At 41.7% G+C, this 15,248-nt stretch overlaps 1 protein-coding gene across 3 annotated transcripts in view; it reads left to right on the top strand.

Moving 5' to 3' along the window:
• The window catches only part of luzp2 (leucine zipper protein 2), a 221,803-nt gene that overhangs the window by 191,286 nt on the left and 15,269 nt on the right, over positions 1-15,248 (top strand). For all 3 annotated transcript variants that reach the window (XM_084575017.1, XM_084575018.1, XM_084575019.1), the window contains 3 exons: positions 5,931-5,993; positions 10,625-10,699; positions 11,433-11,600. In XM_084575017.1, the coding sequence (XP_084431143.1) occupies positions 5,931-5,993; positions 10,625-10,699; positions 11,433-11,600 (306 nt within the window). The remainder of the gene's footprint in view (positions 1-5,930; positions 5,994-10,624; positions 10,700-11,432; positions 11,601-15,248) is intronic.

Below are 15,248 nucleotides of genomic sequence, written 5' to 3'. Positions count from 1 at the left end.
ATCTTACTTACTTGCTTGGAACCGAAACGGTCAAATTAGGTATTATATGTGAGAGCCAGGCAGGATTTGTACGTCTTGAATGGCTGTGGAAGAAGTGACATGGCCCTCATCACTTGTGTCCTGGTGCAATCTCCAAGTCTTAACACATTTATTGGATTTTCCGTCCTGTCAGGAGGAGATGATCGCTAAATGCCAGGTAATATTAGAATGCCTCAGGCCTCATCCAGGACTCTGAAATCAAAGCCGTTTCTGCACATATGAATGTTTGAAATGTGGTCGCTTTGATAATGCCCTGTTTTGGGAGATGATGTGTTTTCTCGGCTTAAATGACATATCCTCCGGTACAAATAGTTATGTGCGCGGGGGAGCACGATACAAGAGCAGAGTATTTAAATAAAACAAACGCACAACTATGCTGTTCTACTTTATTCACAATCCGTGCTGAATAAATCAGATTACCTTGACTGAAATGACTGAAATGTAATATAAACTGCGGTAGGTACATTTCTGGCGCTGGTCTGCCTCAGCTGGCGTGCTTCAGCCAATCAGACACGCTTCACAAATGGGGCAATCTGTTTAAACAGGGAAGGAGAAATAGCAGGTTGTGATGCTGCAATTGTGCATGCAAATGTTTTCCGAAGATGTCTGGACACTTTTAGGCTCCCATCACCCTCCACCTCTCTACCATGTCACCTTTCTATGTGTTGGCATCTGCTTGAATGTAATGTGTAGCCATTATGCTGTTCTCCTACAGGTAGAATTTATTATAAACTAATCTGTGGACACAGTCTGTACATAGAAAACAGATGTTTGCCCAAAGTAAATGTTTAGTCCATTGTTAGTTGTCCTTCACGTAGGACACATAGGAACAGATACGTACCTCATCTACCTCGTCAAGTAATAAGAAAAACCACATTATTTTAGATAATAGTATATTACATGAATCAATATGACTACGTGTAACACCTTAATCCATAAAATTTTATTTGTGCAAAATGAAGGCCCTAATTGTCCTCAAAGAATAACCCCTGCATCCTTAAATACATCTATCAAATGCTGCAGACATAGCAGATGCAATTTAGATTCTACTTTTTGTGAGATAAGTCCCCCTTAAGTTAGTTGTAGCCTGTTGTTTGAAGAAAATTGAACATTTCACCTGATTTAAGAGCAAACAAGGACAGGACATACACCAATTACTGTTTAATGAAGATTAGCTAATGTGTTTTTGTCTGAGAGAGTAGCTCACTTACAACAAATGCAGCCAACTACACACCTATCAGGCATAACATTATGACCGCCTACTTAATATTGTGTAGGTCTCCCTTGTGCCTCCAAATCAGTTGTGACTCATCAGAGAATGTACATGGGTCTTCTGAGGGGGTCATGTGGTGTCTGGCAACATAATGTTGTTAGTGGGGGCCTTTGGCTCCTATGGGTTGAGGGGAGGGGCCTCTGTGGATCATCCCAGATACTTGAACAGTTCGGGATCTAGTTCATTTGGAGGCCAGGTCAACACCTTGTGCTGTTTTTTCATGTTTTTTTTTTAGCTGTTCCTAAACCGTTTTTGTGTGTGTGTCCGTGTCAGGCTGCATCCTGCTGGGGATGGCTGCTGCCATCAAGGAGTGTCATTGCTATGGGGTGGGTTTGCCTGGTCTGGTCTGGTCTAGTTGGGCGGTATATGTCTAAGTAACAGGTCCAAAAGTTTCCCAGCAGAACATTGTATTGTCACAAGATGGCCAATGTTATTCACTTCTCCTGTCAGTGGTTTTAATGCTGTGGCTGATCTGTGTAAAATTGTGGTGCTGTAGCAGTGGGTTTAGCATTACGCTAAAATTAGTTCCGGCTGGATATTTATTTCATACCTCCGGTTTAGAAAATACATAATAATAAAAACAAGAGCTGTGTGAGGAGATAAGGAGAAAAAATAATTCATAAGCATGTTCAAGCTAAAGGCTAGACCATCTGAAGCAGCCAGCTGGTCCTGGGACCACAAAGGTTAATGTTATTAAGAAGTTTATGGTCCAGCCTCCTCGGATCAGGTGAGAGGAGAAAACCGAGGCCAGGTTGAACAGAAGTTTGAATGGATGAAAAAAGAACCATACAATACCTCAAAAAAAATAAATAAATAAATACGCTGACCTCTAAACCAGGGTGAGTTTGCTTTTTGAATGAATGTGAGCTGCATGGAAGTAGGCCTTGGTCATCTTTTGAAAGAAAAATATAAAAAAAAAACTGGAGTTTCCTAAAGAGCATGTTGTAAGGTTTCTGGAAGACTGTCTTCTGGGTAAATAGAAAAAAGAAGCTTTTTGTGTTCACAGAAGATAAACTGATAAAGAAAACAACCTGACCCCCACTCTAGAGGGACAAGTTGAAGTTATGATAAAGGGTTGCTTTGCTGGTGCCGTGAATCCGTAAAGAGCACCATGAGACTATCAAAGCAGTGATAAGGAGTGACACCAACTGTATAATGTCAGGTGGCTCTGCCTCAGGTGGAGGTCAAGGTTCCTCCAACAGGATATTGACCTAAAACCAACTTCTGAATGCAGCGATGAACGCTATTACTCCTGATTTTAATCAAACTGTACATCTATGGAAAGAACTGAAACACACAGCTGAGAAAAATGCACTCATTAGAGAGAAGTGGAGCAGTTTGGTACAAACCAGTCGGGAAGTGGAACATCTCATTAGGAGCAAAACGTGCAGATATTTACTAAAAAGGGTATTTGACAAAATATTAGTATGGGAGCCTCTGCGCTGTTATCCAAGCCATTTTCATTCAAAATGTTACACTGAAAACAAACTAATGTGAGTTTTCTGCTGAACAAAACTGGGAATTATAGATGCCAGTTTCATATGCCAGAGAAAATTGCAGACTGGTACTAAAGCATGACAAGTTACACATGTTACCTGTGTGCATTCTGTGTTTTGGGGTGCTATTTCACGCATTTCACACTGCACAATCTCAGCGAGGAACCGCCTATCACTACCTTTAGCCCTAGACACATGAAAACGCTTAAAATGTGCTGCAACAACACAGGAAATGTGACGGAAATGTTATGCTGTTTATATGTTCATGATATCACGTAGGAAGGTTTAGCTAGGAATAATTTTGACCGTGTTTGTACATGCTTTTTGCTATTCTGGATTTTCTGTAACTGCTTGTCCTCTGGAGGGTCATGAGGGGGCCGGAGCCTCAGCTGCCATTGGGCAAGAAGCGGGGTACACCCTGGACAGGTCGCCAGTCTATCGCAGGGCTAACACAATGAAACAGACAACCACACTCCTACACAGCCAGTTTAGAATCACCAGTTAACCTAAAAAGCTTGTCTTTGGATGGTGGGAGGAAGCCGGAGTACCAAGAGAGAACCCACGCAGACACAGGGGGAACATGCAAACTCCACACAGAAAGGCCCCAGACGCCCTGTACTAAATATAAGATATGAAAGTGAAATGAAATCATAGAGATCTGAAGTTTTAAAATGTAAAATCCCTCTCCAGAGCATTTTAACATCTTTCAAAGCATCGTTTTGTTGGAGCTGCTTAACTTTACTACATTCTCCAGATTTCTTTAATAAATCATCTGAATTCTACCTGCCCAGCACCAAAAGACAAAATTAGCAACCAGCTAGAGCATTTGGAAATCACATCTGTAAAAAATAATAGATTGAATATTGGACATTTTTCTAACAAGTGAATGCATGGGCAGCTGTTGGCTAAAACAAATGATGCAACACAGGGGCCACATACAGCCCAATTTGATCTCAAGGGGGCTGGACCATTAACATAGTAGCAAAATAACCTATAAACAAAGACAACTTCAAATCTTTCCCTTTGTTTTCGTGCAAAGAAGTACAAGTACATGATGAAAGCATTTACATTTAATCAACTAACTTGAAACTTCTCAAGAAAAATAAGTGAAATTTCGACACATTTCTGCCATCTACAGTTACTTTTATTGAAAAAAAATTGCATATAATGTCAAAAATCATCTGGTGGGCCAAATTAGACCCTCTGGTGGGCCGGTTTTGGCCCCTGGGCGGGCCGGTTTTGGCCCCCAGGCCGCATGTTTGACCCCGCTGATGAAACACCTGAAGAAGATCTCATACCTGATTTCATTTACAGAAGAATAGTGCTGTCCTCGGTCGGTTTGGGCCAAAGATAGCTGATAGAGTTTTCCCACAAACATAAAAAAGACACACAGTACTGTAGCATCTGAAACACTGTCACCTGGAGTTAGTTCAACTGACACTAAACAAAAGTGTATGAATTACAAAAACGGTATCCCAAAAGACCAAATCCCTATAGAATCTGGCAGACAGCAGCATTTGTTTCATCTTGTTATTAATCATAAATAAGTGATAAACCTAGCAGCAGCCAAAGACATACTGTGGACATACAGTATTAATCTCTCTCTCGGGACAAATGCAACAGTCCTGACATCATTTTTACAAGGATGATGACTCACAGTGAAACCTTTCAATATTCCGATGAAGTAAAAAAGAGACGTTTTAATTACATCAAGCTTGAGAAATCTACTGTCTCTTTGATTAGTTGGTAGGTGTTTGAAATGCAGGCGTCATCCTTAGCAGGAATGGAACCTCAAGAAGAACAAGGGAGAGACGCTGTGGTGATTCTCCTGGGCGCATAATTTATTCAGAGTAAATAACAAACCAATGCTTTGGCAATTCAGAGAGCTTGGTATATTCACACATTTGCATTTATCATAATCCACAGCCTACCCTACCGTCTCTAACTATAATACATTTTATCACCATGGAATAAATCTCCACTTCAGTGATACAAATAAAATTAACTTTTTATTTTATGACCCAGGCCACAGGAAAAAATAAAATAAAGTACACATTTATTGATCTTAAATCAAATATGTCTAACCTTACAGTTTCTTCATGAGGAGCCCCCCCAGGAGGCAATTTTTGAATCAAGTTACACAAGACAGAGATAGGTGGTTTGGGACATGGAATCACGCTGGGGAGAAGAATAACAAGATAAAGAAAAAGAGCACAGCTGCTTGTCAAGTACACAAAACCTGTGAATTGTATTGTGCTCAGTGGCCTTTGGTTTGAAGACCTTGTGTCAACTGTGTCAAGGACATAAAGTCAAAAGGAACAAAAGAAGACATAGATGGATTTAAAGGGATGCAGACAGACAGCATGGATTTTATAGCAGAATTAATTTATGTGAACTTTTGTGATTACTAAAATATCATGCACTGACCTATTCATCTTTTCAATCTTCAACATCTCAGGAATTCAAGTTCAGTTTTATTTATACCCATACAGCTCAAGCATTGTACGACTTCACAATACCTGCAGCATAAAAACCTCTATGAAAACATCTTTGAGCCTCAATGAGAACTCCTCTGAGATGCTGCGGAGGCTTTCAGTGTTCATGCTCTCACAACACGAGCAGCTTTGAGAGTGGCCATGCATCAAGCTATCCGGGAGGCGGTCTCTGTGTTCGGTGCGCCCACCGATGTGGAGCAGCAGAGTGAATGTCAGGCAGAGCCGGTCACAGGGCGCGTTTGGGGGCGGCAGCAAAGAGCCGCTCTGTTTGTGCGCGCTGCTTCCCGATGACAGGCGAGAGAGCCTGTTGTTGGTAGGCATCGAGGAGCCTGCATATGTGCGGCGATGGCGGCAGTAGTATTTGTGGTGGGAGAGAGAATTCAGGGTTAGACAGTGGGCAAGAAGCCAGCGCATGACTGCATCATTGTGTGGACTATGCAGTTCAGTGAAGGGTAGATGTGATATTTTCTTCCTCTCAGTAGGGCCTTCCTTTAAGCCAGAGCTTTGCCCAGAGAACACTCACAAAGGAGTCCTCTGCTGCAGCTGGCAGAATCCAGCTACGTGATCTAAAACCAATTTCGCTATTTGAATAAGCTAACACTTATTTTTCTTATCTTCTCCTTGCAGTCCAAAAAAATCCAGGCTCAACTGAAAGAACTGCGGTACGGGAAAAAGGATTTAATTTTTAAGGTAAGCTCAAACTGAAGGTGGGTGGCTTTATAGTAGCTCCAGACCAGGGGTAAACAGGTACTTCTGGCCACCATTAAAGCATGATCCCATCACAGAAGGTGCTCCAATTAATTCTGCGTGCAATTACCAAGTCCCTTCCAGCAAGCCAAAGTCAATTGGACAGCGCTTCGTCTTGTCCTCTGTTTTCCCCTCTGCAAGATCCAGCCCATCCTTTCCAATCATGGCATGTATGTGGGTAAATGATCTGGACAGCGCTGGGTGAAGTTGATACAGAATTATGCATTAGATCATATAAGGGACTCAGAATTACAGATGACACCATGTGATGCTACAATTCGGGGGGTAGCACATATTTTAGGGCATCAGACATTTGTCTCCTCCTCACATACTTCCTCTCCGAGCACATTCTAAACAGTGGCAAACAAGAAACTGTTCTGTATTGTTGCCCACCCGTACATACTCCACTGCCCTTTGTATTGGAAGAGCTAAATGTTCTTAGATCTGAGCGCTCACGTAAATATTTATTGGCATTTACTGGTACACGGGCTGACCTTTCAGGCCTCGTTTGCGGTGTTAAAATGTCGGTCGACATTTCTGCCACAATGCCTTGAAATTCTTAAATGTACGTGTTGATGCTTAAAACTCGTCATTCCCAAAGCTGTGTGAGACATAAATGAGTTTAAAAGGAGTCACTCCTCATGGACCGAATTTTCGGCCCCTGGCCCTGACACCTGAATATATTGTCCCCGGATGTCCTGTTCCTTGTTCTATTTCTAGCCTGTCAATGATGGATGCATTGACTTGTTTGCTTGGTGTCGCCGCTCGTAAATCGCTGTCTCTAAATTTCATCAGTCACTCATGTAAAACAACGTTATTGCTCAATGTCACCAAACATTTCATGTGGGCCTTTAAAACATTACGGTCCTTAGTGATTTGCAGCTGCAACAGGATAAGGCTAATTTGATGATTCTTCATCTTGTAAAAACAGCAATCTTTGGGAGATGACATACATAGCTTTATTTTTATTTATTTATTTTTGTTCCCTTCCCGACGGAAAGGTCAGAGTAAAATGAATCATGTTCTTCTGACCCCCTGATCCCTCTGGTTATTCTAGAAAACTCATTTGTATTCCCCGTGTGCTGTGATCAAAAACCCAGCAGGGGACAGAGGAGGTGGAAGAAGAGAAGAGTCACTCAAGATACAGAAATGTCATCAGTCTCACGGGGAGGGGGATGAGGGGTGGTGTCAGTCAAAGCACCTTGACCGTGAGGCAATTGAATTGGTTGTGACAGCTGTTGCACCATATCAAAGTGCATTTTGCAGCACAATGTCACAGTACACAAAAACAACCCCACAAGATCAGAGACAGAGGAAAATCAAGAAACCTCAAAACCTAATTATTTTATCTCGGGAGCAGTGCGGTCTTGAAATTGACAGGTATGTCCATGAAAGAAAAATAAAAAACAATGAGGACACCTAGAGCAACAGAAAATTGAGCCTGAATTATCAGTGGATCATATTTGATTACTACCCCTTTAATTTGAAGGATCGCCAAAAGAAGAGACAATAATATGAATCTAAAAAGTCCCAATACTAAACTGTAAACACTATGAAGAAGCAGGTTCCCCTTCCCTCACTCGGCCAGAACATTTAATATTTTAGAGCAGACATGTCAAACTCAAGGCCCACAGGAGAATTGTATCTGGCCCACGAGATAAAATTTATCTCTATTGCAATTGTCCCGCAGGTATTTTGCGTGCGCACCATTGAAATCCCAGACTGCATTGCAGTAGCTGAACTTTTGGCAACAGGCAGGTAGTCAATCGGCTCCCTTTCCCAACTTTATTGACAAACTCATCAGAGTCTCATGGTTGCCTCAGCAACCGTTAGCATATCGCTGTAGAGTACAGCAGCTCGGTGCTCTAAGCTACATCAGTCCATACGGTTGACCCATAAAATCTCAAGCCACAAGCATTAGAGTACTAAAAACTAAAATATGTTAACGGAGATTATTACACAAAGTAATGTTGTACCACTTAGCAAACAAAGTGCTAAATCAGTTAGCTTACTGTTCCACGGTAGCACACAGATGGCAAACATAGAACTTACTAAAATATAAATGATAACACCACTACACCTAAACACCAGTCGGTTAACATACATACTATCACACATGTATGTATGTCGTGTCAGCGTGTGAGAGCCCTGCAGCATGTTTAACACTGCATTAGCATGCTAACTTAGCCCCGTGGTTAGCTCCACTCTCCACTTACAGTAACCACCATGTTAGCCCCGCTCTCGTTTTCTTCTGGCGTGTCGAATTCATACAACATTCAAATAACATTACGAAACTATACTGTAAACTGTTCATCTCACAATGTCCTATGAAAAATAGCATCACATTGGCAACAGTTGGTAAAACAGTCGGTGGAACACACCGGCAAGTTTTATTCAAAATTATGTATTATGGCTAGGAAAACGTTAAATTCACATTTCTGTATGAATGAGTTCTGATAATGCATCTGTAAAGACAAACTGTGTCTCATTTTAAATAAATATCCATTCTGGCTGGCCCGCGATTTGGAATCAGTTCTTAATTTTGGCCCCCTCTCTGACTGAGTTTCAGAGGAACTGACGGTGCCTTCCCTGCATTTCCCTGTGACACACTGCTTTGGCAGAGGAGCTGTATTCAAGCTTTCACGTCGCCTTCTCCCCGTCAGTCCACTTTTTTACCCCTAGAGCCTTTTCTGCTCAAGCTTGGCAAAGAAAGAAAAAAAAATAAAAATACTGAAAGGAAAAATGACGGCTTGATGTAGGTGCATGCCTCGTCTAGCAGAGTGGCTAGTACCCCACTGACTGGACACCTCCATAATAGACTCAGAACAGAAACACAGAGCTTTAGACTCAGAGGCACTAACCCTGAAAGTCAGCATTTCTGGGTCAGCGGCCTTGCACCCGAGGCCCTCAAAGGACTGTCCACTGATGATGCTCTGTGTAATGGATGTAATGGCTCTCTGCTATACTGCTACTACTACTGCACACATACAAACACACAGAATATTCAGATCCTTTTAAAGACAAGCTAAGGCTGCATTTTTTCCTCGGCTTACGAGCCAACTTGACCTAAACTCATGATTATTCAGTACTTTATTAAACTCAGCAGTTGGTGTTTTTGCAATGTTTTCCTCTGAATCCAGAACATAAACATATGCAGAAACGACCCGGGGGCAGCTCAAAGTCCAGCATTTTCTATTGGTGTTCTGACAGACTCTTTCGAAATTAATTCTTTTGGCAGCTGGTGACATGATATTTTAATGTCTACTGAGAGAGAATATCTAATAATATGTCACCACTCTCCAGAAATTGGGCGGTTTTGTACTCTTCAGTATCCCTTATCATTTGCCAGAAAGAATTTTTTAAAAGCCTTTGTGTCCAAATTAAAGACCTGGTCCTTAAACTTAATTACCTTTGGATTCCCTCTTGAGTGTAGCCCAGCAGCTACAAAAAAAGACTATGCATGTATCCCAAATTCCTTCTATATGTGGAAAAAAAAAAGGTAATTTTGAGATCAGATTAATTGGCTTCTTTGAAAAGTGGTTAACGTTGCTCTGTCCTTGAGTGTCGCTCTACGACTCATCTGTCAGGGAACGGTTAAACAGCACCTCAGCTGCCCTGTTGAGTGGTAGAAGTGACAGACGTGTTCATCATTAAAATTACTACTTTGCTGGCAGAAATCGAGATGAAAACTAGATGAACTGCACGAACACGCCAAGTGTCCCCCCACTGTGTCACGAAACGCCGCATAAGTCTGTAAAACTGATCAAAAGACATCACTCAGCCTCATCACCACTTTCTCAGAGTTCCCTCAGCTCCAGATTGCGCTCGCTGTTTGTTGGGTTCCCTGACCTTTCCGTTTCATAATTTAAGCCTATGCCGTTTATCATTTTGAGAGGCCAGTAAAAGACGCCCAATAAAAGTTCAAGGCATAAAGTCCACCACCAGTGTCAGTTTTACACAGACCGCAGAATGCAAATGATCCCAGTGCAAGTTTCGTTTCCTCCTGCTGATGAGCTTATCAATAATAAAAAGACTCCTCGCGGGGAGCTCTGTTGATCCTCATGTGGAGTTGTTCTGGTACATTTGCTGAAAACAGCCCTTTTGTGTGTGTGCGCGCGCGCTGTTCAGTCCTGGGATTAAGCTTTAGAAATGATGCTCATTAAGGGATTTGATAGTTTCAAGGGCTTTGCTCTTTTAATTGTGAAGATTAAACTTGTCTTGTGTGTAAAGGGCAGATGTTATCTTTTTCAATTTGGCTTTGAATGAACTTATGCTTATCTAGGTCCTTGTACCTTGTGGATCCCGCACATTTCTGTAAAGCGTGAAACAGATCAGGGGCCTTTTTTTCTAGTCAAACGTGCCAAAGTCAAATTTACCCAAAAATTTGTATATTTCGTTATAAAGGTGTGTCTTTGAGCACTAAAGTTATGTGATGTGCATGGGTTTAGTGTTCAAGCGCATGTGTGTGATGTGTCAGAATAAAAGTGATGATCTGCAGGGAAGCAGGGAAGGAGAAATGCTTTGACATAGAACAAAGAAGGTTAACCTGACTTAAAAATCCTGTCTGTCGGCAGGGGCAGCAGCTAATGGACTTGGAGCACAAGTTAACTATAGCCAAGGAGGAGCTGGAGAAGACTGCGCTGGATAAGGTGAGTATATCCTGTTTTAATTATGATTCTTTTTCTGCATTTTTTTTTGCAACTTTTAGCTCATCTCGCCTCTCTCCTCTAACCAATTTAAACCCTGCAATGTGAATGTGATCAGATAGAGAAACAGCTTGTTAATTACTGAAATGAATAAATCATGTGTGGTAATATTAGCCCGTGTAAAACCATATTTTTCAGAGTGCAGTTTTGAAGATGGAGGTTAAGTGCAGCGGTAAAAAAAAAAAAACAAGGTTTCCACTGCAATTTTCTCATTACTGAGGATGCATTGCCTCTGCGTTTAGCTTGAGTGTGTACAAGCTTTAATTTGTGTGCTGTAATATTATTTATACATGTGCTTATTGACACACCGTTACTGGGGCTAAGTTAAATGAGTTAAAATTGCATGGGGGAGAAAAGTGCTTATTAGGAGAACGGATAATTCTGGAGCTCATCCCAGGAGTATTGACATCAGATGCTGTTGCAGAATAATGACACCAATTATTCTGTCAATTATTACTGGATAAGAGTGAAGGATTTTCTAAACATTCCTTCTTTTTCATTACTCTGGTGAGTTCCGCTTCATGTCTTGCCTAACGATGCCTCCTAGCTCCTCTAAAGTCCCTTCAAAGCATGGCCTCCCATGGCTTTAACGCTTAAGTACATTTCTCATGTGGATGGAAGGAGGGATGGAGGGATTCAAAAATCTACTTGTGTGTGTAATCTTGTTTGGGGACAGGAGTCTCAGCTGAAGGCGCTGAAGGACACAGTGCACATCTGCTTCTCAGCCGTCCTGCACAACCAGCCCAGCAGCAGTCACAGATTTCCCACCTCCCCCACCCACTTGTTCAGATACTCATCGCTCATCAACAGCTCCAGAGTCACCTTTCAGCAGCCACATGCCAAGGTAATTCGGCATTCGGTGCCGTTCCGTTTGATTTAATGTTCTTCCAAAAGATCGCAGGGGTTTTTTATAAAAATCCAACCATTTTATGTTTAATAGATCAGTCTGGTGACAGGCTCAGTTTGACTAGATGAGGACCAGCTATCACTAGAAGACATCAATATGTGCACTGCCAAGATTGTTCATCATGATGTAAATAGGGGTTTTAACAGTGATTTAAATAGGTCCGTATTGTCTGGTAGTAGCAGTAGTAGCCACTTCTCAATTTCACCCTCCGGCATACCAGGAGTTTTCACAATCGGTCTGGACCCTCTCCTGTCGACTCATAATGGCACTTAAATTACATTACCCAGAAAGCACAAAGTGTTGCTTTTCCACTTCTTGCAGGCATGACACGACACTCACCTTTGCTCTTGCGTAAGTGTAACGACACGCGGTAAATCCCGACACAACAATTGTGGAAAATCCGGGATCAGCCGAAGAATAAGAACACGTCAGTCGTGTTGGCTTAGCTTCAAAAAGTCACAAAGACATCATGGACGGAGTTGGATGAGAGTCGTCACGCTTCCTTATGTGGTTACTTACAGGAACAGCTCTGGAAAAGAGCTCCACTGGCAGCTCATTTGGCCTCGACTGCATAATTATCTGTCGAGCAATAAAGTTCATTTAAAATCTTACATAGATTTTACAAGCCAGTAAATCAATTATCTAGCTAAATTAAATATGAATATTGATCTTAACTGCTCTTATTGCCATGAAACAAGAAAGCCCTCTTCACTTGTTCTGGCGCCGTGACCGCACTAAAAAACATTAGAAGTAACTGAGTAGATTTATTATTGACAACACTGACAGTAACTTTGTTCTATGAACATTTATTATTTGGCTTTAATAAAAACAAAAACAAAAATAAAAATAAAAATATTATATGATCAACTAAATCATCCTATTTATTCTGTCCTGATTCTTATTTTTTTCCACTGTAAGTGCTGCCTTAGAATTAGCATTTCTTGAAGTTTCTTCAATAGTCCTACATTTTTACGTCTTTATTAAATGGTGCAAGCTTTTCAGCCCATTTTACTATATACACTGATCAGCCACAACATTAGAACCACTGACTGGAGAGGTAAATAACATTGACCATATTGTGACAATTCAGTGTTCTGCTGGGAAACTTTCAGACCTGGCGTTCGTGTGGATGTTATTAAGACATGTTCCGCCTAGACCAGACCAGGCACGGCCATCCCCAGCAGGATGCAGCCTGACACAGGCACACACACAAAAACAATTTAGGAACGACTCAAAAAAACATGGAAAACATCATAAGGTGTTGACCTGGCCTTCAAATTCACTAGATCCCAAACTGATCCTGATCCTGCAGGCCCCTCCCCTCAACCTATAGGCTCCCACAAACAACATCCTGTTGCCAGACACCACAGGGCACCCTCATGAGGCCCATGTTCATTCTCTGATGAGTCAGACGGATGAGGAACAGACTGCTCTTTAAACAGCAGTAAAGGTTTTTTTGAAATCTCCACTTTATAAATCTCCATTGTAACTGCTTAGCTGTCAAGTGTTCTAAAGTCCCAAACTAATTTCTTAAATGTCACTTCTACAATTACAGTTAACTAACAACACTGTAACCCGACTAAGAAATTATTCTGTGAACATGAGCTGCAGCTGTACTAAAAGAAAAATTAAAAAAAACACACAATTTTCTACCATGGATGTGTTTCATCGTGGTAATCATGGCTGATTGCAGTGTTGGGACAATTACTTTTTTGCAAAGCAGCCTTATTCACAGAGGCCTTGAATGAATAAAGCGGGCTGAATGCCTTTCGTGTTACCAGAAGCGTGACCAATGGGCCTTTTATTACAGCAGACGTTTTGACTTGCCGTAGCTGGGAAAATTGCAGGTGTAATTAATACTGTTAACAATGGCTGAGTCCCATTTAAGTATATCACTAGGCCAGGTGAGAAAGCCAGCACGCAAAATAGTAGTGACCTTAAATATGTAGAGCTAAATGGAGTCCAGCTCCTCCTTATTCTTGTTAATCACACCTGCTGGTTTCCTGGGCTGAAATGTCAAAGCATCTGCAAATGAAAAGCCGATATCCTGACGTTTGCCACCGGTATCTGGTCAGCTCGAATGTCAGTGACCCCAGTTTAAATGCAGCAGCTATAATGTCTGGAAACTGGAAATAGGACACATTTTTCACACACGTCACACTTTAGTGAAGTGATAAAGGAAAGTATGTTGGATTTTGGATATGCCTCTGTAATGGGGGAGTATAATTCCCCCCTTCCCCTGACTTTCCAGATAAGATAAAGCCGGCCGCCGTTTTGTTTTTGTTTGTGTAAACACGCCGGAATTGGAATTCATTTCACACTGAAAACCTCTGCGCTCGGTGACATCACGGAATATAGCTCGATGCCAAAATATTCACCTCGCCGCGCATCAGGGCGCACATAATGCACTGTCTGAGATGTGAGTGCAAGTGTTAGCCGATTATTACCTCCTTTTCAAGTGGCGATTTGTCAGTTTGACGCCCTAAGTATCACTCTCCGGAGGGAAATAGCCCAGGAAATAATTACTACCAAATATAACAGTTGGGCAAACACGATTCCAGAGGTTGTTCAGGATAATAACGTGCCTAAATCCAGCGGCAGTCAAAGTCATTTATGTCAGTATTTGTGGAGTTTTTTTGTTTGTTTTTTTAGGTGTTGTGGGAGTTTTGGTTTGTTGGACTAGAATTTTTTCTCTATGAAAATGATTACTTCAATGTGACAGTCTTTGTTTGGAGCCTCTCAAAGTCAAGGTCACTGCCGATGCGACTGAAAGCTCTGAATTTAATCCTTTTTATGAGTAAAACAAGGTGACTACCAAGAGGATTCGTTGTAAAATGGGATTACGCATCCAGTGTAGATGCTGCCGCTTGCTTTCCAAGTATGACTCTTTTATGTTTTAGGACTTATGTCAAGATTCTGCCCCAGTCAATGCCATTTTATCTCTCAAAAACAACCAGTACTGACTGATTCAAAGCAACACATCAAGTGTTTCTGCGAGTTTGAGGATCTGCCCGAGAAGAAAAATGGAACTCAAATGCAGCCGAATACACCCATCACTTTTGTTTCTCGAAGACGTGCTTTGGTTATTTTTTCCCTCTACCCAACTGTCAGGCCAGCCTCAATAAGAGCCTGTGTTACTTATGATTTCTGAAAAGCAGTCGCTGCAGTCACTTTGAAATCAAGTTGGCCACAGCGCCGCAGTGTCTTATCTGCCATGATCCTGGCGAGCAATGCTGCCTTTAAGAGGCTTTTCTCTCCTCAAACCCGTCACAATTTACTCGGCGCCTCAATCGTGGGTGCCTAAAAGATTTGACATGCCACTTAGAGATTCTTCTTTTTCTTTTTTTTTTTTTTATTATCTTGCTTCAGTACCACCGTGGCCGGCGAGAGCCATCACTGTCCCTCTGCTGTGGCATCATACAAAACAATGTTCTAATAATTGACACTTTCTGTCCACATTTACCGCCTGGTTGGTATCTGCACCGAAACAGGATGATCCCACTGTAACAAGTGTGTATTTCCCCATCATCTCCCATTCGGAGCTGCAGCCAAAGAAATGCGCAAAATAAGCGTCTTATGAAAGAA

Source organism: Chelon labrosus, assembly GCF_963514085.1.
Source record: "Chelon labrosus genome assembly, chromosome: 3".
Classification (NCBI taxonomy): domain Eukaryota; kingdom Metazoa; phylum Chordata; class Actinopteri; order Mugiliformes; family Mugilidae; genus Chelon; species Chelon labrosus.
The sequence above is the reverse complement of the archived record's forward strand: the minus strand, read 5'-3'. Positions and strand labels throughout refer to the sequence as shown.